Consider the following 20,843-nt stretch of genomic DNA (forward strand, 5'->3'; position numbering starts at 1 on the left):
TCCATATCCCCATAACCTCACCTAACCTTTGGACACTAAGGAGCAATTTAGCATGGCCAATCCTCCTAACCCCCAAGTGTCCTGGGATGCGCTGGTGAAGTAGGTAGTTGGGGTCTGGGCTTAGGTAGGGTGCTCTTTAAGAGGGTCAGTGCAGACGTGATGGGTCAAATGGCCTCCTGCACTATAGGAATTCTATAGTTCTACTCAGTGAACTTCAAACTCCACACAGTCACCCAAGGTCAGAATTGACTCCTGGTCCCAGGGGCTGTGAGGAATAAAGGAAAATTTGAACCCAATTGTCACCTTTGAACTATTTCAATTAGATCTGCCCTTAAAAATCTTCCAGCTTTAAGGTAATTTAAAATTAATTGAAATGGAATAATGCTAGCAATATTTTCAAAAGTATTATTCAATGCGAGGGAAGTTTAATTTAACTGATAATTAGCTGGCGAAGGCAACCAGTTCCTGAGATGAAGGGCGAGAATTCAAATCACAGTCTGTGATTCAGAACAATATACTGTATTGAACACTATCTCCACTAATCTGACATGCTATATGTAAATGCTACCGATGGCAGTTGTGATAAATTGAATAATTCATCCTGTTTCTCCCAGAGCAAAATGTGTGAACAGACTGTGATACGGAGAAAGAGGACAGGGAGGGGATTGTGTGCGTGTGGGCCGGGGGAGGGGGGTGGAAGTAGAGATTAAAAACCTGGAATATGAAAAGCTGGAAACCCCACTGTCATTCATTTTCTCTTTCAGGGTCAACTCCAGCAGTTCATCCTGACAGCTGTACAACAATGCAAACAATCCTTGTTCATATTTTATGAGGCAGAAAAGCTGCATCCAGGCCTCATTGATGCCATCAAGCCTTACATTGACCACTATGACCATGTGGATGGGGTGGACTTTAGAAAGTCTATGTTTATTTTCTTAAGGTAATCCAAAGATAAAGCTGGTGGCTTAATCAGTCAACACCCTGAAAAAAAATGGCGGGTCCCAGTACGACCAGTCACAGCTGCCACTGGTGCAGAAGTCTTTGAAACACTTTGGAGATTGATTGTTGCCTCATTTGGCAGTAAGAGCACCTTTACTAAAATCAGGACTCGCCCTGTTGTAATACAAATGGGCCCATGGGAGTCTCTTTCAGATTCAAAGTCATATATGTTGGGCTTCTTTCTTGAAATGTGTCTGGTAGCATGAAGGACTTGGGTCCACAGGAAAATCAAGATAGAAATGGATAGTTGTTTTTAAAAAAATAGTATATAATGACAAATATGTATCAAAGTAGGTTACAGCAAGTAAACTCCCCGGGAAACATACTTCCTAACAATCAACTATACAGTCTGTACAGATTTTTCCCCATTTTCACCCCCCTCTCCCCATTACCCACCCCCCTGCGACAAACAGCTGCTCAAACACGGTCACAAACATCCCCCACCTTTTCTCAAACCCCCCTGCAGAGCCCCTTAACTCACACTTTATCTTCTCTAACCACAGGAAGTCGTACAGGTCACCCAACCATGCTGCTACCCCCGGTAGCGATGCCGACCGCCACTCCAGCAAAATTCACCGCCGTGCAATCAGAGAAGCAAACGCCACGACATCGGCCTTCCTCCTCTCCATGAGCTCCGGCTTCTCCGAAACCCCAAATATCGCCACCAAAGGGTCTTGGTCCACTTCCTCCTCCGCTATCCTGGCTAAGACCACGAACACGCCTGCCCAGAATCATCCCAATTTTTTGCAACCACAAAACATGCGCACGCGTGATTTGCTGGCCCCCGCCCATACCTCTCACATTCATCTACTATCCCCTGAAAAAACCCACTCATTCTCGCCCTAGTCATATGCACCGTGTGCACCACCTTGAACTGTATCAGGCTCATCCTTGCATGAGGTCCCGTTTACCCGTCGCAGTGCCTCACTCCATACTCCCCAATTGATCTTGGTTCCCAACTCCGCTTCCCATTTCTCCTTGATCTTCACCACCTGCTCACCTCCCTGCTACCCCAGCCACTTATATATATCCCCAATTCTTCCCTCCCCTTCCACATCCGGAAGCAGCAGTCACTCCAGCAGAGTGTATCCTGGCAATCTAGGAATCCCCTTCCAGACCCTTCGTACAAAGTCCCTAACCTGTAGATACCTGAACACACTACCCCTCGGCAGCTCTACCCTCTCCCTTAGCTGCTCCAGACTGGCGAACATTTCCTCCAAATACAAATCCCTCACCTTGACCAGCCCCACTTCCCTCCACCTCCTGTATACACTATCCATCACCCCCAGCTCAAACCCATGATTTTCGCACAGCGGCATTAGCACCGACATCCCTTCCATCCTAAAATGCCTTCTGAGCCGATTCCATATCTTCACCGTGGACTGCACCACAGGTCTCCCTGAATACCTACTCGGAGCCATTGGCAATGCTGCCGTCACCATAGCCCTCAAACTAGACCCCTTACAAGATTCCTCCTCCATCCTAACCCACTCTACCCCTTCTCCTTCCCACCACCAGCGCACCTTGTCCACATTCACCACCCAATACTAATGAAGCAAGTTTGGCAACGCCAACACCCCCCTGCTGCCTCTGTAGCAGGGTCCTCCCCACCCTCAGCACCTTCCCCGCCCATACAAAGTCAGAGATGATTGTCTCCACTTTCCGAAAAGAGGCCTTTTGGAAGAGCCTGAAAAATAAACAAGAACCTCGGCAGAATATTCATTTTCACCACTTGAACCCTCCCTGCTAAGTGCAGTGCATCCTACCTCCAAAGATCCTCCCTGGCCTCCTCCACCAGCTTTGTTAAGTTCCACTTATGGAGCCCCATCCATTCCCTCGCCACCTGAATCACCAAATACCTAAACCTATCCCTCGCTACCGTAAATGGCATCCCCCCTAAATTAGCCCGCTGTGCCAGATCATTCACCGGGAATACCTCGCTTTTCCCTACATTCAGCTTGTACCCGGAGAACCCTCCAAACCTCCTCAACAGGCCTGTAATCCTTCCCATACTCTCCAACGGATCCGAAACATACATCAAGAGGTCATCGACATAGAGCGACACCCAATGCACCCTCTGTCCCCTCATTATCCCCTGCCACCCCCCTGAGAGCCATGGCCAATGGCTCGATGGCCAGTGCAAACAGCAGCGGTGACAGCAGGCACCCTTGCCTCGTACCTCTGTGTAAGTCAAAGCTCCGTGAACTCATATCATTTGTCCTCACCCTCGCTCTTGGCGCCACATACAACAACCGCACCCATGCCACAAATCTCAGCTCAAACCCAAATCTTGCCAAAACTTTGAATATGAACCGGCACTCCAACCGATCAAATGCCTTCTCCGCATTCATGGACACCACCACCTCCAGTACCAGAGCCCCCGACGGATTCATCACCACATTCAACAGCCGTCTTATATTACTCGCGAGCTGCCTGCCCTTCACAAAACCTGATCGTCTGCAACCACCCCCGGGACACAATCCTCCATCCTCCCCGCCAACAACATAGCCAATACTTTCACATCTGTGTTCAATAGTGATATGGGTCAGCATGCAGCTCACCTTCTCCCCATACTCGTATTGCACCCCTCTTGCCCTACGCAGTTGCCCTATCGCCCTCCCTGTTGTCAGCCTGTCAAACTGCCCCAGCAACTTTTTCTTCCTCGCCAATCCCTCCACGGTGGGCACCCTCGAATATTCCCTGTCCACCACTATCTCGCTCATTAGATAACAACATAAGAACTAGGAGCAGGAGTAGGCCATCTGGCCCCTCGAGCCTGCTCCGCCATTCAATTAGATCATGGCTGATCTTTTGTGGACTCAGCTCCACTTTCCGGCCCGAACACCATAACCCTTAATCCCTTTATTCTTCAAAAAACTATCTATCTTTACCTTAAAAACATGTAATGAAGGAGCCTCAACTGCTTCACTGGGCAAGGAATTCCATAGATTCACAACCCTTTGGGTGAAGAAGTTCCTCCTAAACTCAGTCCTAAATCTACTTCCCCTTATTTTGAGGCTATGTCCCCTAGTTCTGCTGTCACCCGCCAATGGAAACAACCTGCCCGCATCTATCCTATCTATTCCTTTCATAATTTTAAATGTTTCTATAAGATCCCCCCTCATCCTTCTAAATTCCAACGAGTACAGTCCCAGTCTACTCAACCTCTCCTCATAATCCAACCCCTTCAGCTCTGGGATTAACCTAGTGAATCTCCTCTGCACACCCTCCAGCGCCAGTACGTCCTTTCTCAAGTAAGGAGACCAAAACTGAACACAATGCTCCAGGTGTGGCCGCACTAACACCTTATACAATTGCAACATAACCTTCCTAGTCTTAAACTCCATCCCTCTAGCAATGAAGGACAAAATTCCATTTGCCTTCTTAATCACCTGTTGCACTTGTAAACCAACCTTCTGTGACTCATGCACTAGCACACCCAAGTCTCTCTGAACAGCGGCATGCTTTAATATTTTATCGTTTAAATAATAATCCCGTTTGCTGTTATTCCTACCAAAATGGATAACCTCACATTTGTCAACATTGTATTCCATCTGCCAGACCCTGGCCCATTCACTTAACCTATCCAAATCCCTCTGCAGACTTCCAGTATCCTCTGCACTTTTCACTTTACCACTCATCTTAGTGTCATCTGCAAACTTGGACACATTGCCCTTGGTCCCCAACTCCAAATCATCTATGTAAATTGTGAACAATTGTGGGCCCAACACGGATCCCTGAGGGACACCACTAGCTACTGATTGCCAAGCAGAGAAACACCCATTTATCCCAACTCCTTTCCTTATCCGCAAGACCCGTAAACAAAATAATTTCTCACCAGACCACTGCCTTCAGTGCTTCTCAGAAAATGCCCGGCGACACGTCCCCATTCTTATTCAACTCCACATAATCCCTAATCGCCGACCGCACTTTATCGCTAAAACCGCCATCCACCAACAACCCCGAGTCAAACCTCCACCACGGCCTCTGCTCTCGTCCCGTACTGAACCGAACCTCCAGCCAGTGCGGTGTATGGTGTTACTCTTTATGATATGATGCTATGTCCCAACAACGTTGCCAATACTGTGGGTATTTCTATTTATCTCGGTGAACCATTTCCCTTATATCGGTCAAATGACCACACAACCAGTTAGTCAGTTCAAAAGATGGTTTATTTACACACACAAGGATTACTTTGACATGCAAACACAATATCTACTACGAGTTAAACTAACCTATCAGCTACAATAACCTATACTTAACATCAGGGCGACCGGCACTGTGCTAATGGATAAGGCCTTTATCTTGATTTCACGTGGCTGGTTCAAAGAAGTGGCTCTGTCTCTGTCAGGTAGCGATCGTTGGTCTTGAACTTGGCTGGCTGTTCCTGCTACAGTTAGCTGGCACAGGCCAGGTCCAAAAGAGGCAGAACACATGGCTGTGTCCCCTTTTATTCCTCTGGGATTTCGCGCTCTTTGGGGTAGTCCTTAACCTTGGACTCAATAGTTCGACAGGGCTTCAATCTCGATTTCGGCCAATAAAGGGGCTGGTGCCTTGGTAGCTGGGTGGGTCCCAAGCGGTCATTGACGTTGGCAATTGGGCTTGCTGAGTAAAGGGAGTGGCGCCGATCAGTCTGTGGCTGTACCGGTTTCTTGATTGGAGTTCTATTGTCCTGGGGAACGGGTCATTAAAATGCAAACGAGTGGGGGTTTCGATCAGGTCTAGCTACCTACGTTTCAAATACACAGAAGCTCTGTATCTGCCCGAGTCCTGGGTTGGCCATAATTCCCATGGTCCTTTGCAGGTGGCCATCTCAGATGGCTACAATGGTCCGAGATAACTATCCCCACATACTCTGCCCCCTCCATCTCAACCAAAATCTCTCAACTCACTACAAATTGGTCAATCCTCGAATACACTTTATGGACGTGTGAAAAGAAGGAATACTCCCTCCCCCCTGGGTTCGGAAAACGCCATAGATCCACCATACCCATCCTCTCCATAAACCCCCCCAGCTCCCTCACCATTCACACCCTACCCATCGACCTGGGGCTCAACCTATCCACCCTCGGCCCAGAACACAGTTAAAATCTCCTCCCATGATCAACTGGTGCGTGGCCAAATCTGGGATTGCTGCCAGCAACTCCGTCATAAACCCACATCATCCCAATTTGGGGCATACACATTGACCAACACTACCGGTGCCCCTTCCAATAGCCCACTCACAATCACATATCTCCCACCGGATCCCTCACCTCCTTTGAAAATGAAATGAAAATCGCTTATTGTCACAAGTAGGCTTCAATGAAGTTACTGTGAAAAGCCCCTAGTCGCCACATTCCAGCACCTGTTCAGGGAGGCTGGTATGGGAATTGAACCTGCTGCTGGCCTGCCTTGGTCTGCTTTAAAAGCCAGCAATTTAGCCCAGTGTGCTAAACCAGCCCCGTTGCAAAACCAGGGAATCGAACCATGCTGCTGGCCTGCTTTCAAAGCCAGTGATTTAGCCCTGTTCTAAACAGCCCCTGTTTATTGCATTCACAAATCTAATTTTTTTGCTCATTAAAATCACCACACTCCTCGATTTCAAATCAGACCCTGAGTGAAAAACCTGCCCAACCCACCCCTTCCTTAACCTAACCTTGTCCTTCACACGGAGGTGTGTCTCCTGCAAAAAGACAACCTCCGCTTTCAAGATCTTGAGGTGCGTGAACACCTGTGACCTTTTAACCGGCCCGTTCAGTCCCCGGACGTTCCACGTTACCAACCTTACCGGAGGCTTGCGCCTCCAATCCCCTCTACCGTCCGTCATCTTCCCTACTTAACTCCTGCCCCCTTAATTCCACCCTATACCTAGCCATCCCAAATGGCCCCTTTCTCCGTCTTGACCATGTCATCGCTCACCTCCTCCCACATTGTAGAAACCTCCCCCCCGTCTCCCCCCCCCCCCCCCCCCCCCCACCCTCCAGGCCTTCTCCCCCACCACCTCACATCCGTTCACCAGCATAACCTGCTAGCGCGGCTGCCCCTGCCCCCACTCCTCAGCTCAAAGAAGAAGGCCTCCTGCTGGCTTTGCCCTCCCCCACCCAAACAAGGACTTCTGAACGCCAGGTAGCCTTCTCCAAAAGCCAACAAACAGATGTTAAACACAAACAGTCCCATAAAACAGGAGGGGGGATGGGAACATCCATCCCCACAAACTTTTCACCCCTACAACTCCTTACAAAGGGGCTGGTTTAGCACTTAGGTTAAACAGCTGACTTGTAATGCAGAACAAGGCACTAGCGCGGGTTCAATTCCCATGCCAGCCTCCCCGAACAGGGGTGAAATGTGGCGACTAGGGGCTTTTCACAGTAACTTAATTGAAGCCTACCTGTGACAATAAGCAATTATTATTATTAATCTCAACATTGAACAGCAAACCATCCCCCACCCCCCCCCCCCCGAAAAAGGCGAAAATCCCCCATACCCTACACCCACTTCAAACATGCTCCTGACCATTACAAAGTGCGAGCACCCTGTTTCCCAAGCATTGTCTACTCAGTTCTCCCACAGTTTATGCTCCTTAATTAAGTCTTTGGCCACTTCTGGGTTCTCGAAATAACACTCCCGGCCTCCGAACGTCACCCATAATTTCACCGGGTAGAGCAACCCAAATCTGATCTGCTGTCAGTACAGCACCACCTTGGCGTTCTTGAAACCTGCCCGTTACTTTACCAACTCCACTTCGATGTCCTGATAAATCCAGACGTTATTTCCCTCCCAGTCGCAGCTACACTTCTCCCTGGCCCACCTTAGAATTTTCTCTTTTGCCACAGATTTGTGGAGTCTCACGATCACCGCCCGCGGTGGCTCCCCAGCTCTAGGCTACTTGGTCCACTTTAGGCACCTTATCTAGCACCCCTTCTGCCACCAGCCCCGCCAGCATCTTCGAGGTGTACCTCATGGCACTCACCTTTCACTCCTTCAGGCAAGCCCACTATCTGCAGGTTCTACCTTCTCGAGGTATTCTCCTGCTCCTCCACCTTTGCCCTCAACATTTTACACAGGTCCCCTCGGAGCCCTACCTCCACCTCCAGAGCCACCACATGATCACTGTGGTCCGAGATCACTCCTTCGATCTCCCGAATCTCCCTGCACTCCAAACACCTCTCCACCTGTTCCAAGGAACCCTTCAGGGGTACCACAGCTTCTTTGATGGCCTTTGCATTATCCTCACACATCTCTTTCCTCTGTTTATGGAATTCCTCCTTGATAAAAGCCATCAGTTCCTGTATCTGGGACTTTCTAGCTTGCATCGGCCCTTCCCCCGCCTGCACGTTGGAACAGGCTGTGCTGCAGCACAAGACTGTTCCAATGTTTCAGCCAAATCTCTCTGTTTTCTGCCGGGTCTGGTAATCAGAAGACATACCACTCCCAGGGGAAACTACTACTCTAACATACATCTACGCCTTTTCATCAAAATTCCACCCAGTTTTGGGTAAAAAGAGCTGTTTTCTGTGACTTTAAGCAGGAGCAGCCATGTACGTGACCATTCACTCCACAACCGGAAGTCCCATGGTCACAACCGGAAGTCAGGAATGGATAGTTGTTAATGTATCCACATGAAGATGACCTCAAAATTCCACTCAGAGGAACAATATTAATTCTGCAGGACCACAAAGTCAGTTAATAGCTGTGCTTTACTGGACAAGTTTGCATATTTTGACTGTCAACTTTCCTTACATTTGAGGTTTTGGAAGAGAAAAGTGTTTTTGTTCAACCTATATTGTGCAATTACATACATAATTATGGAAAGTGTTTAATGGGATAGCTCCAAGGTAGATGGAGGTTCGCTCTGGCATTCAGCCACTTGGCTGGTGGATGGATGTGCCATAAATGGATGATTGCAATAGTCTGTTAGACATGGGGGAAGGGAAGCTTTGTCTAGGAGTTGCAGTGTTATTCAGTGACTTCAGCCAATTCGCTATTTCATAGTGATTACAGTAAATAAAATCAAACCAAATGAACCCAAAAATAGTACAAAGGTCCAACACCACTGTCTCTGTACAGCTCATAGCCCTACTTCTGAAAATTGCCAGCTCAAATCAAATTTACTATTGCTAAATGTTGCGCAAAGATCAAATACTGTAGTTGCAATGTCACAACCCCATTTAAAAAATTGTAGATGTGGAACTATCCAGATCAATGTTATTGCAGCTGATTGCATGCAACTCTAGATAACCTGCCTTAACACCACATTCCCTTTCGTGAGCTCTCAGTGCAATAGGATTTTTCAGCCTGGGGAAATTCCACACTCTTCTTTATCGCTTTTTAAAAAAAAAGACCTTCTGCCGTTTCTCATCAATTTATCTTCCTTCTCACCTACTCTTCCCAACCTATTCATGTGCAAGAAAAAAAAATACTCCTCACTTGGTGCAATATGAAGAGATGCTATAATTGCCTCACAAAAATATAGACAGGGTTACTCGCTCCTAACTGCTGTCCAATGATTTCCACTGGAAAGTGCGCATGTATAGAATTGAACTGAAGGCAGAAGCACGCTGAACAATGATGCCACCAGCTGGTTTGCATTCACAAATAAAACTTGCCACCTTTCTTGTAACAAAACATCTCACAAACATTTTACTGGTGTGACAATTTTGGGAGCTTGGGGCAGTGGAGAGGAGGGAGAATCGAAGGAATAAAATGAGCACGAGATTGAAAGTGAGAGAATTAGTGGAGGTGTCTGAAAACATAGTAAAAAGGGTAGATTTTGAGAAGCTTCTGAGGCTGGTAACAAAGCAGCTCGGTTCAAGAAGAGTTCAGAGACATGGTGGATGATTGCTTGGTCACAATCAGTAAAGGGTCCAGAGGGTGTGTTGAAATGAAATGAAAATCGCTTATTGTCACAAGTAGGCTTCAAATGAAATTACTGTGAAAAGCCTCTCGTCGCCACATTCCAGCACGTTATGCTGGATGGCAACACAAAGTACAGTTGAGTTAAACAAGTGGAGGCGTCCTGCCAGTACATAATATTGGTGAAGAATGAAAAGTTAATGGAAGTAAAAAGGGCCAGCATTATAGAAAGATTTCACTGGACACAAGGAAGCCAATGAGAGCACGGGAGATGAGGATATAGGATAACATGTAAGCAGTTAACATGTGCATGGGTTTGACTTGGTCTATCGCTGACAGTGTTGCAGAGTAATTAAATAGTACAATGACCATCATGGAGATAAGAGTTGTGGTGGAGAGATAATATTGGATGTCGTAGAGGTCAACAGCACAGAAAAGACCCTTCAGTCCATCACGTTTGCGCCAGTCAAAACATCCAAGGTATTTTAATCCCATTTTCTAGCACCTGGCCCATAACCTTGTATGCCTTGGCATCGCAAGTGCACATCTAAATACTTTTCAAAAGAATTTTTCCAATTAAGGGGCAATTTAACGTGGCCAATTTACCTACCCTGCATATCTTTGGGTTGTGGGGGTGAGACCCACGCAGACACGGGGAGAATGTGCAAACTCCACATGGACAGTTACCCGGGTCCTGGATCGAGCCCGAATCCTCAGTGCTGGTGAGGCAGCAATGCTAACTACTGCATCACCCTATCTAAATACTTCTTAAATGTTATGGGTCTCTGCCTCCGCCACCCTTTCAGGCAGCAAGATCCAGACTCCCACCACCCTCTGGGTAAAAAAGGTTCCCCCTCACATCTCCTCTAAACCTCCTGCCCCTTACCTTAAATCTATGCCCTCAGGTCATTGATCTCTTCACCTCGGAGAAAGGTTACTACCAATCTATTCTATCTCTGCTCCTCATAATTTTATACATCTCAATCATGCCCCCCACCCCCTCATGCTCCATTGCTCCAAGGAAAGCAACCCCAGTCTATCCGATCTCTCTTCATATCTAAAACTCTTCAGCCAGCCAACATCCTGGTAAATCTCCTCTGTACCATTTCCAGTGCTATCACATCCTTCATACAATGTGGATTCCAGAACTGCACACAATACTCCAGTTGTGGCCTAACCAACGTTTTATCCCGTTCCTGCATAACCTCCCTGCTCTTAAAATCTATGCTTCGGCTAATAAAGGCAAGTACACCATTTGCCTTCTTAACCATTGTATCAACCTGCCCCTCAACTTGAGACCATGTACATGCACACCAAGGTCCCTCTGATCCTTGATGTTTCAGATGGTCCCAACATTCCCTTGCTATGTTTGTGCTGTCCAAGTGCACCACATCGCACTATGTCATAGCACTCAGATGGCAGCATACACAATGTTAGCACACTGTAGGATGGATTTCTTTGGAGATTCTTACAGCCAAGGGCCAAACTGCAGAAAAAAACAGTAAAAAATATTTTTCTCTCTTTTCCTGGGATGTCTCCTCTGTTCTGCTAAAGTTTCAGTGGGCAGTCAGATGAATCCTGGTGGAAATTCACCCCATTTACTACTGAAGAGAGAGTTTAAACTAGTATAGCAGGGAGGTGGAAACCGGAGCCGCAGGCCAGTAAGTGTAGAGTCTGGGGAAGAGTTTGAGACTAAGACAAAAATAGTCAGAGGGAGAGCAGGCAGGGAAGATCGCTGAACTCAGTGGGTCTGGAGGTCTGGAATGCGGTTGCTTCAATGCAAGTAGTATAATGGGTAAGACCATTTAGAGCCTGGATTAATGTGGCAAATTATTTGGATTTGTTTCTTGTCAGGTGTACCAAGGTACAGAGAAAAGTATTTTTCTGCGAGCATGAACAGATCATGAAGTATATGAAAAGAAAAGAAAATACATAATAGGGCAACTCAAGGTACACAATGTAACTCCATAGTAAAGCAGGTAAATCAGGCCAGTCCATAAGAGGGTTGTTTAGGAGTTTGGCAACAGCAGGGAAGAAGCTGTATTTGAGTCTGTTGAGGGTAGTCAACTCTGGGTACTTGCCGATTCTGGTTTCAGACCACGCCCCACACTGGGTGAATTGCGAGTGGACTGGGGTGGGAGGCTGGATGTGAGGTTTTTAGCAGATGAGAAGGTGTGTCAAGGAAGGTGTTTTGAAACAATATGTTGATAGTCCACCCATGGAGGGGATCTTACTGGACCTGGTATTAGGGAATGAACCCGGCCAAAGTCTCAGTACAGGAACATTTTGGGGATCGTGATCATAATTCCGTAAGTTTGTGAATCTCATGATTATGGACAAGAGTGGTTCTTGAGTGAGGGTGCTAAATTGAGGGAAAAGCCAACTACACAGAATTTGGCAAGAGCTGGAGAATGTGGTTTGGGAGCAGCTGTTTGAGGGTAAATTTGATATGTGGGAGTCTTTTGAAGACCAGTTTATTAGAGTGCAAGACGGGCATGTCTCTGTGAAAATGAAGGCCTGAAATGGCAGGATGAGGGAACCTTGGATGACAGGGGAAATTGAGAGACTAGTCAAACTCGCTTCCAAATTTTTGTGAATAAATCCTGTCCCTCCATAAGGTCTAGGTAACTAAAACAGACAAAGCTTTTGAAGAATATAGGGAAAGTAGGAACAAACTCAAACTGGGAGTTAGAAGGGCTAAAAGGGACCAGGAAATGTCATTGGCAAACAGGGTCAAAGAAAATCCCAAAGCCAATTGCCCCTTAATTGGAAAAAAATTGGGTACTCTAAATTTATTTAAAAAAAGAAAGCAGAAGGGTGGCACATTGCATAATGGTTAGCACTGGGACTATGGCGCTGAGGACCCAGGTTCGAATCCTGGCTCTGGGTCACTGCTCGTGTGGAGTTTGCACATTCTCCGTGTCTGCATGTGTTTCACCCCCACAACACAAAGATGTGCAGGTTCGGTGGATTGGCCATGCTAAATTGTCCCTTAATTGAAAAAAAAAAGGAAAGCAGGGATAATTCAGGTAATTATAGGCCTGTGCGCCTGATGTCAGTGGTGGGGAAGCAGTTGGAGAAAATATGGAGGGACAGGATTTATTCACAAAAATTTGGAAGCGAGTAGACTTGTTAGTGATAGGCAACATGGTTTTGTGCGGGGAAGGTCAGTCTTACCAACTTGAGAGTTTTGAGAGGACATGACAAAATTAATTGATGAGGGACAGGCTGTGGATGTGGTTTACATGGACTTTAGCAAAGTGTTTGAAAAGGTCTCTCATGGCAGACTGGTACAAAAGATAAAGTTGCATCAGATTTGGGGTGTGCTGGCTAGATGGATAAAGAACTGGTGTGGCAAAAAGTCAGAAGAGTAGCAGTGGAAGGGAGTTTTTCTAGAATGGAGATCTGTAACAAGAGTTCGACAGGAATCAGTGCCTGGACCACTGTAGTTTGTAATATATATTATAAGTAAATAAATGTAATGGGGGAAAATGTAGATTACCTGATTAACAAGTTTGCAGAGACACTAAGATCAGTGGAGGTGCAGATAGTGGAGGGGACTGACAGAGAATACAGCAGAATATAGATAGATTGGAGAGTTGGCATATGACATGCTTGCCTTCATCGGCCGGAGTATTGAGTACAAGCGTTAGCAGGTCATGTTACAGTTGTATGAAACTTTAGTTAAGCCACATTTGGAATATTGCATGCAGTTTTGGTCGCCACACTACCAGAAGGATGTGGATGCTTTGGAGAGAGTGCAAGAAGGTTTACCAGGATGTTGCCTGGTGTTAGCTATGAGGAGAGGTTGAATAAACGTGGATTGTTTTCGTTGGAAAGACGGAGGCTGAGGGAAGACCTGATGGAGGTCTACAAAATTATGAGAGGTATAGACAGAGTGAATAGTCAGAAACTTTTTCCCAGGATGGAAGACTCAAGACTAGGGGCTTTTCACAGTAACTTCATTGAAGCCTACTTGTGACAATAAACGATTATTATTATTATTAATTCCAAGGGGGCACAGGTTCAAGGTAAGAAGGGGAAAGTTTAGGGGAGATGTGCAGGGGAAGTTTTTCCGCGGAGGGTGGTGGGTGGCTGGGACACATAGCCAGTGGAGGTGGTGGAGGCAGGCACAATAGCAAAGTTTAAGATGCATCTTGATAGACACATGAATGGGCGGGGAATGGAGGGATACAGATTGTTTGGGCAATAAGCAGAAAGTCTAAATAAGGAATCTGTGCTGTAATGTTCTTTGTTCTATATAAATGAGAATGAGGAGAAGGAAGCCTTAGAATCCACCAGGGGTTATTGAGAGAATATGGAAGAAGCTTTTGAAGGTGATGGACTCAACCCTCTGCAACAGCTGTATGGAATTATTGGAGATCAGTGCCCCACAGAGCATACAAAACAGAGGACAGCGTCTTCGGCCTTATCTATTGTCCAGGGATACGGAGGAAAGTAGTGTACCATAATCATAGTCTCATTGGAATTCATTGATTTCTTTGACCAGGGCTGTTTTGATGCTGTCAGTAGTTTGGAAACTACTTTGAAAGCATTAACGAGGGAAACTGGGGCTTGGCAGAGGCAGAGAGAGCCTTGGAGTCTGTGGGTTGGGAATTCAGGGGAAATGATCAGACCATCATGTCATCAACCCTCCAGAAATGTCCTCCAACAAGGTTGGTAACCATGTGCCATAAGAACTCTCAAAGAGTTCCCGATGACATGGAGTCAAAATTCAGCTCTCGTTCTGCAGTCTGCTGGAAGCAGGGTTCTGGGGCCTGCATGGGAGAATCAGCTGTCCGCATTTACTCATGACAATTTCTCCAAGTCTTAGTTTATCCAGCAACCACAAGGGACAATGATACAAGACATTTATTTTCCTCACAATTATTTCTTGCATGCTGCACTCCATTATTGTGCCATTTAATGATGGCAGATGGGGGGAAAATTACCGTCTCGAACTTTCAAATCTCAGAATTGCGCAATTAATTGTATTGGTGTCCCAAGGGCAGCTGGCCAGATGATTGAATTTTTCGTCTCATCAGCTGAAAATAAATTTCCCTACCTTTGGACAAATACAGCTCCTGGCAAACTCAAACCCAGTTATTGCCCAAGTATTGGACCTCAGTATAAAATCCAAACATTGACATAAACCTTTTGAATTCATGACCTGAAATGATGGTTTTGCATTGAAATGTAAGTCTGTATAGAGTTCCAACAATGCAATAGTCATACACAGGTGGAGACTTTTGAAGTTTTTATCTTGTTGATCCAAGCTGGACTCTGAGCGCAGTGTCTTTATTACATTGCATAGCCTCAATCTGAGGTCACATAGACAAACTGACTGTCATGAGTACAATCCAGATTGACTACAAATTATTAGGAAAGTTAATTCTCAATCAGTAATCCTTTAACGTGTGTTTTTGGACATTAGCGCCAAGGACCATCATTAACAATTAGTCAAAAGTGAAATTTAATTGCTTATGAATAATAATTGACATTATGGAATGATTAAAAGACAAGGATCTAAATTAGGGCTCAGATGAATGTTCAAATGGCCTCCTTTCTTGAAGAATGTGATGATCCTTGAACTCAAATTAATTTGGAATTAAATAAGATTATACCATTGAGCATGTCCCACCAGTCAATGATTATGACAGATCTTTGGTCCCAATTCCACTTTCTCACCCAATCTCATATCCATTGAGTACCCTGCAGATCAAAGATTTGTCTACCTCAGATTTGAATCTACTCAAGAATGGAGCATCCACAGCCCTCTGATATAGAAAATTCACCATCCTCTTAATGAGAAAATTTCTCAGTCGTAAATAATCAACTCCTTATTCTGAGACTGTGCTGTTGTGTTCTAGATTCCCCAGCCAAGGTAAACAACACCTCACTGTCAACCCTACCAAACTTATTCTTGCACATTTCAAAGATATCAGGCAACCATTGGCCCACTCAGAGGTCCTCCACACTAGGGCTATGCTGGGAGAGACCATCCAAGAGCCCCCCAAACAATGCACTGTCTTCCCACGCCTCCTCTACCAGACATCACCCACCCCCCACAGAAATATTTGTGATTGGGGGAACCCGCACAGGGGACTCCTGTAATAAGGGGACCCCAAACAAGGGCCCCCCCCCTGCCTAAAGAGATGCCCCACACATATCACCCCCCCAGGAAATAGACCCCTGTCTGGAAGCTAGAGAGCAGTCCAGATATCATAGAATCATAGACGTTACAGTGCAGAAGGAGGCCATTTGGCCCATCAAGTCTGAACCGGCTCTTGGAAAGAGCACCCTACCCAAGCCCACACCTCCACCCTATCTCCATAACCTCATAACCCAGTAACCACACCCAACACGAAGGGCAATTTTGGACACTAAGGGCAATTTAGCATGGCCAATCCACCTCACCTGCACATCTTTGGACTGTGGGAGGAAACTGGAGCACCCGGAGGAAACTCACGCACACACGGGGAGAACGTGCAGTCTCCGCACAGACAGTGACCCAAGCCGGGAATTGTACCTGGGACCCTGGAGCTGTGAAGCAATAGTGCTAACCACTATGCTACCGTGCCGCCCAAGGGCTCTGCCCTATGGGCAGTGCGAGGTGCTACAACAGTAACACTTATCTTGCAGCTCCATGTGTTCATTCCTTGAAGGAGAGCAGCTGTGGCCTGCATCTGGTTTCCACAGGTCTATTTACTGCAGGCCATTCATAGCTTTCTAGTAGTGGTCTGTGATTGACAACTTCTACAAGCCATCTGCAGCTTTGATTCATTCATCACCCTTCACGGTTCAGGTGCCTAAAGTGGTGAAACCCCAGCGTTGGTAAACATTGACTACATGAAATATATGTAAGTGTATTGCAATCACTCAAGTGTGTGATTTCATTGCACTTGCCTCTCTCTGGGGGTGGGAGAGGGGCCCAGGCTATCAGAGGGTGGGAGGTTCAGGGCTGATTTGCGGTGCAGCCGGGTGGGGGAAGCAGCCACGGGACCTCCTCGCTATCGGCCACCTTCTCAAGATAGAGGCTTGATAATGGGATTGCCTGGGAATCGCTCTTATTCCACACCATGCATATATTTCATGGCAAGGAATACGGAATTGCATCTCGCTTTACGAGATTGTAAAACTGGTGCAATAGTTTCCCAAATAGAGAATCCAGCCCATCACCTCTCATTTTTCTAAATGCTAGTAAATGCCCAATGTATTCAGCCAATCATCACAGGGCAACCTCCTCGCCCCAGATACCAATCTGGTGAATTTTTGCTGTATCATCTCGAATGTGAGTAAATGCTTCCTTAGGTATGAAGATCAACCCTTTGCACAGCACTCAAGGTGCGATCTCACCAAAGCCTCATGAAATAACAGCAAAGCTTCCTTATTCTTGTACACTGATCCCCTTGCAATAAAGGCCAAATGCATTTTGTCTTCATAATTTCCTGTTGTACCTGCACGTAAACTTCGTATCTTACAGCTTCTGAACACAACATTTATAAATTTCACATCTTTTAAACATATTCTGCTTTTCTATCTTTACTACAGAAGTAAATGACTTCACACTTCCCCATATTAAACCCCAGCTGAAAGTGTTTCAACTCACTTAACCTATATATCTGCAGCGCATGTGTGTATTCCTGGATGTTTACATTGCTATCTAGCTCAGTATCAACAACAAATCTGAATGCATTACTCTTGGTCTCTTCATAATCATTAATAAAGATTATGAATTGCTAAGGCACCAGCAGTGATCTTTGCGACATCCCATTAGTTACCGTCAGCCAACTTGCAAATGCATTGTTTGTACCCATTATTTGATCCTATCCATTAACCAATCCTTTATTAATGCTAATATATTACCCTCAACTCAATGTGCCCTTATCTTGCATGTTAACCTTTCATGTGGCACCTTATTAAATGTATTTTGGAAATCAAACCTAATGGCTCCCTTTTATCTACACCACCAGTTACATCCTCAAAAAACCGAGTAAATTTGTCAAACACAATTTCCTTTTCGTAAAACCATGTTGACTGTCATACTATGATTTTCTCAGTCCTTTGTTCAGAATTACTTCATAGTTTCTAGCATTTTCCTGATGGTTGATGTCAGGCTATCGGGTCTGTAGTTGCCTGTTTTTTCTCTCCCTCTTGTCTGGCATTGTGGTGTTATATTTGCTAACTTCCAATCTGCTGGGACCATTCTAGAATCGAGGGAATTTTGGACAATTGCAACAGTACGTCCACTATCTTTACAGCTACATCCACTATCTCTATACCTATCTCTTTGTGAGTCCTTGGATGCAGTCCATCAGCTTTCTCTTTCCAAGGGCTGGTGCAGACTCGATGGGCCGAATGGCCTCCTTCTGCACTGTAAATTCTATGATTCTATGATTCTATGATTCTATGAGCTTCTGATAATTTAGTGGGTTTTAGTCCATTAGTTTTCTCATGTTTTCTCTGCTGATATTAATTATTTAAGTTTTTCATTCTCTCTTTTTTAAGAAATTTAGAGTACCCAATTATTTTCTTCTTCCAATTAAGGGGCAATTTAGCGGGGCCAATCCACCTAACCTGCATATCTTTGTGTTGTGGGGGTGAAACCCACGCAGACATGGGGAGAATATGCAAACTCCACACGGACAGTGACCCAGGGCCAGGATTCGAACCCGGGTCCTCAGCGCCGCAGTCCCAGTGCTACCCACTGTGCCACATGCCGCCCCAAGTTTTTCTCATTAGCTCCTTGATTACTTACATTATTTTTCTGTTATGTAATTTGTGTATTCTACTATGATTGATTGACTGATTGATTTATTGTCACGTACCGAAGTACAGTGAAAAGTATTTTTCTGCGGCCAAGGGAACAAGGTGTTCAAATTCACTGCCATTTCCTCATTCCCCATAATTATTACTATCTCTAAGTGACCAATGCTCACGTTAACTATTCTCCTCCTTTTCAAACAGTTGTAAAACTCAAAATCTGCTTTTATATTCCTGGTAAATTTTCTCATTCTATTTTCTCCTCTTATCATCAACTTTTTGGTTACCCTTGGCTAGTTTTGAAAACTCTCACAATCCTCAGGCTTACTACTATTCTTTGCAGTATTTTGCCTCAGGTACTCTGTATTTGGTTTAAAGCCAGCTATAAAATCTTTGTGTTGAGAAACATTAACTGTGATATTTACAGTTAGATTTAATAACTGAGCTACCTAACTGGTATCCCTATACTAATTTCATGTACAAACAATGTAAAATCCTTCCACCAGCTTTGTTCTCTCCAATGTTATCACATACAAATAATGTTCAAACATTCTCTGCTTTCTAGTAACGTAGGAGGAAATTCCATAAACAGTGTGACACTGGAATTTTGGCGGGCCGGACAAAATAGAGAGGACATCACTATGGATGATTTGGAACACCAGATTCAAAGAGAAGTTGCAAACTCAAGAGGTAAACTCTATAGCAGTAAATGAGAGAGCATAGGATGGAAGAGCAAGTCGAGAAATTCTGGAGAACTAGATATGGTGGCATTACTGGAGCTAGGAGGACAATGGAACGATATTGGAGGATGATAAGGGAATCGGACAATTGGAATGAGAATAAATAACTAGGCAAGGAAGCTCTTTAAGGGAGGGATGTGAGTGTAAGTTGAGCAGTGAACTGAAAATCAAAATGGTTTACTTCCTGAATCTAGAGTCAATTTAATAACATTACCAAATGGCAAACAACAATAGCACCGTCACTTATTTCTTGTCAAGACCATATACTGTAACAACATCAACTTTTCTGGTCTGTATGGAAGGTCTGAATCAGAACTGTAAAGTCTTGAATGTTACTTTTGAAATGAAATGAAATGAAAATTGCTTATTGTCACGAGTAAACTTCAATGAAGTTACTGTGAAAAGCCACATTACGGCGCCTGTCCGGGGAGGCTGGTAAGGGAATCGAACCGTGCTGCTGGCCTGCTTTAAAAGCCAGCGATTTAGCTGAGTGAGCTAAACCAGCCCCTGATGTATGTGTCCAGTGTTCTGACACCACTCCAATCCACCACCCAAAACAGTGGAGTGATTCTGGGACACCACCAGTTCTATTGAAGGTTTAAAAAGGTACTAAAGTAAGAAACAATTGTAAAAAAGCAAGTATTCATAACCTTTCCTGTATACTGTTTCTAGGGGGATTTTCCCGTAGTGGCCTTGTGACTGAGAACCTCATTGACTTCTACATCCCTTTCTTACCTCTGGAGTACAAACATGTTAAGTTGTGTGTACGTGATGCTCTCCGCTCCAGAGGAATTAAGTATGATTTAGACATCCTGGATGAAGTAGCTAAGGGATTGCTGTACGTGCCAAAGGAGGAAAAGCTCTTCGCCGCAAAGGGCTGCAAATCAGTCTCACAACGGGTTAACTTTTTTCTGCCCTGAAGCTTGAAGGAGTTCAAGAAACAACCCACAAGAATAGGGTGAAAGAATAGCATGACGCCCCAAAAATAATATGCCTGGCACTCAGCAGAAGAACCATGGCCTTATTCCTCTCGAGGGCCAGAATAGAAACCTGGCTTAATGAACAGAAATAAAGATGCCCTTTCACTTAATTCAAGGACAAGGAGAAATGTAATCTGGTTACCCAAGTCTCAAGTAAAACATTCTGACAGTCTTGACCATTGTATACGTGTATTAATGTTACATTCTGTTCTTTCCAATTTTTTCAGTGTTAATCGGTTATGTTTATGCTGTGGATTGACTAGTGTGCAAGCCTGGATTTGTTTAGTGAGTAAAATCCAGGTGAAGCAGAATTCCATTCACACCTTTATTGTTAATGGAACTTTTCCTTGATTTAGAAGCTTCTAAGCATGAGTCCACATGCTTTCCCATCAGCCAGACCCAGATCACTCAGATCCTCCAAATGAAGGTGAACTTCAAAATGATCCTAGCATAACTCTCCTTTTCTAGAGTTATCTACCAGACCCACTGGAATCCTGAAATAAGAATTAAGAGTGGCCACAAATAT

At 45.2% G+C, this 20,843-nt stretch overlaps 1 protein-coding gene across 1 annotated transcript in view; it reads left to right on the forward strand.

Moving 5' to 3' along the window:
• The window catches only part of tor3a (torsin family 3, member A), a 34,243-nt gene extending 13,750 nt beyond the window's left edge, over positions 1-20,493 (forward strand). Inside the window, exons 4-6 of the mRNA XM_038794655.1 lie at positions 765-940; positions 19,163-19,287; positions 20,010-20,493. Of these exons, the coding sequence (XP_038650583.1) occupies positions 765-940; positions 19,163-19,287; positions 20,010-20,257 (549 nt within the window). The 3' untranslated portion in view covers positions 20,258-20,493. The remainder of the gene's footprint in view (positions 1-764; positions 941-19,162; positions 19,288-20,009) is intronic.
• The last annotated feature ends 350 nt before the right edge of the window (positions 20,494-20,843 follow it).

Source organism: Scyliorhinus canicula, chromosome 4, assembly GCF_902713615.1.
Source record: "Scyliorhinus canicula chromosome 4, sScyCan1.1, whole genome shotgun sequence".
Lineage (NCBI taxonomy): Eukaryota > Metazoa > Chordata > Chondrichthyes > Carcharhiniformes > Scyliorhinidae > Scyliorhinus > Scyliorhinus canicula.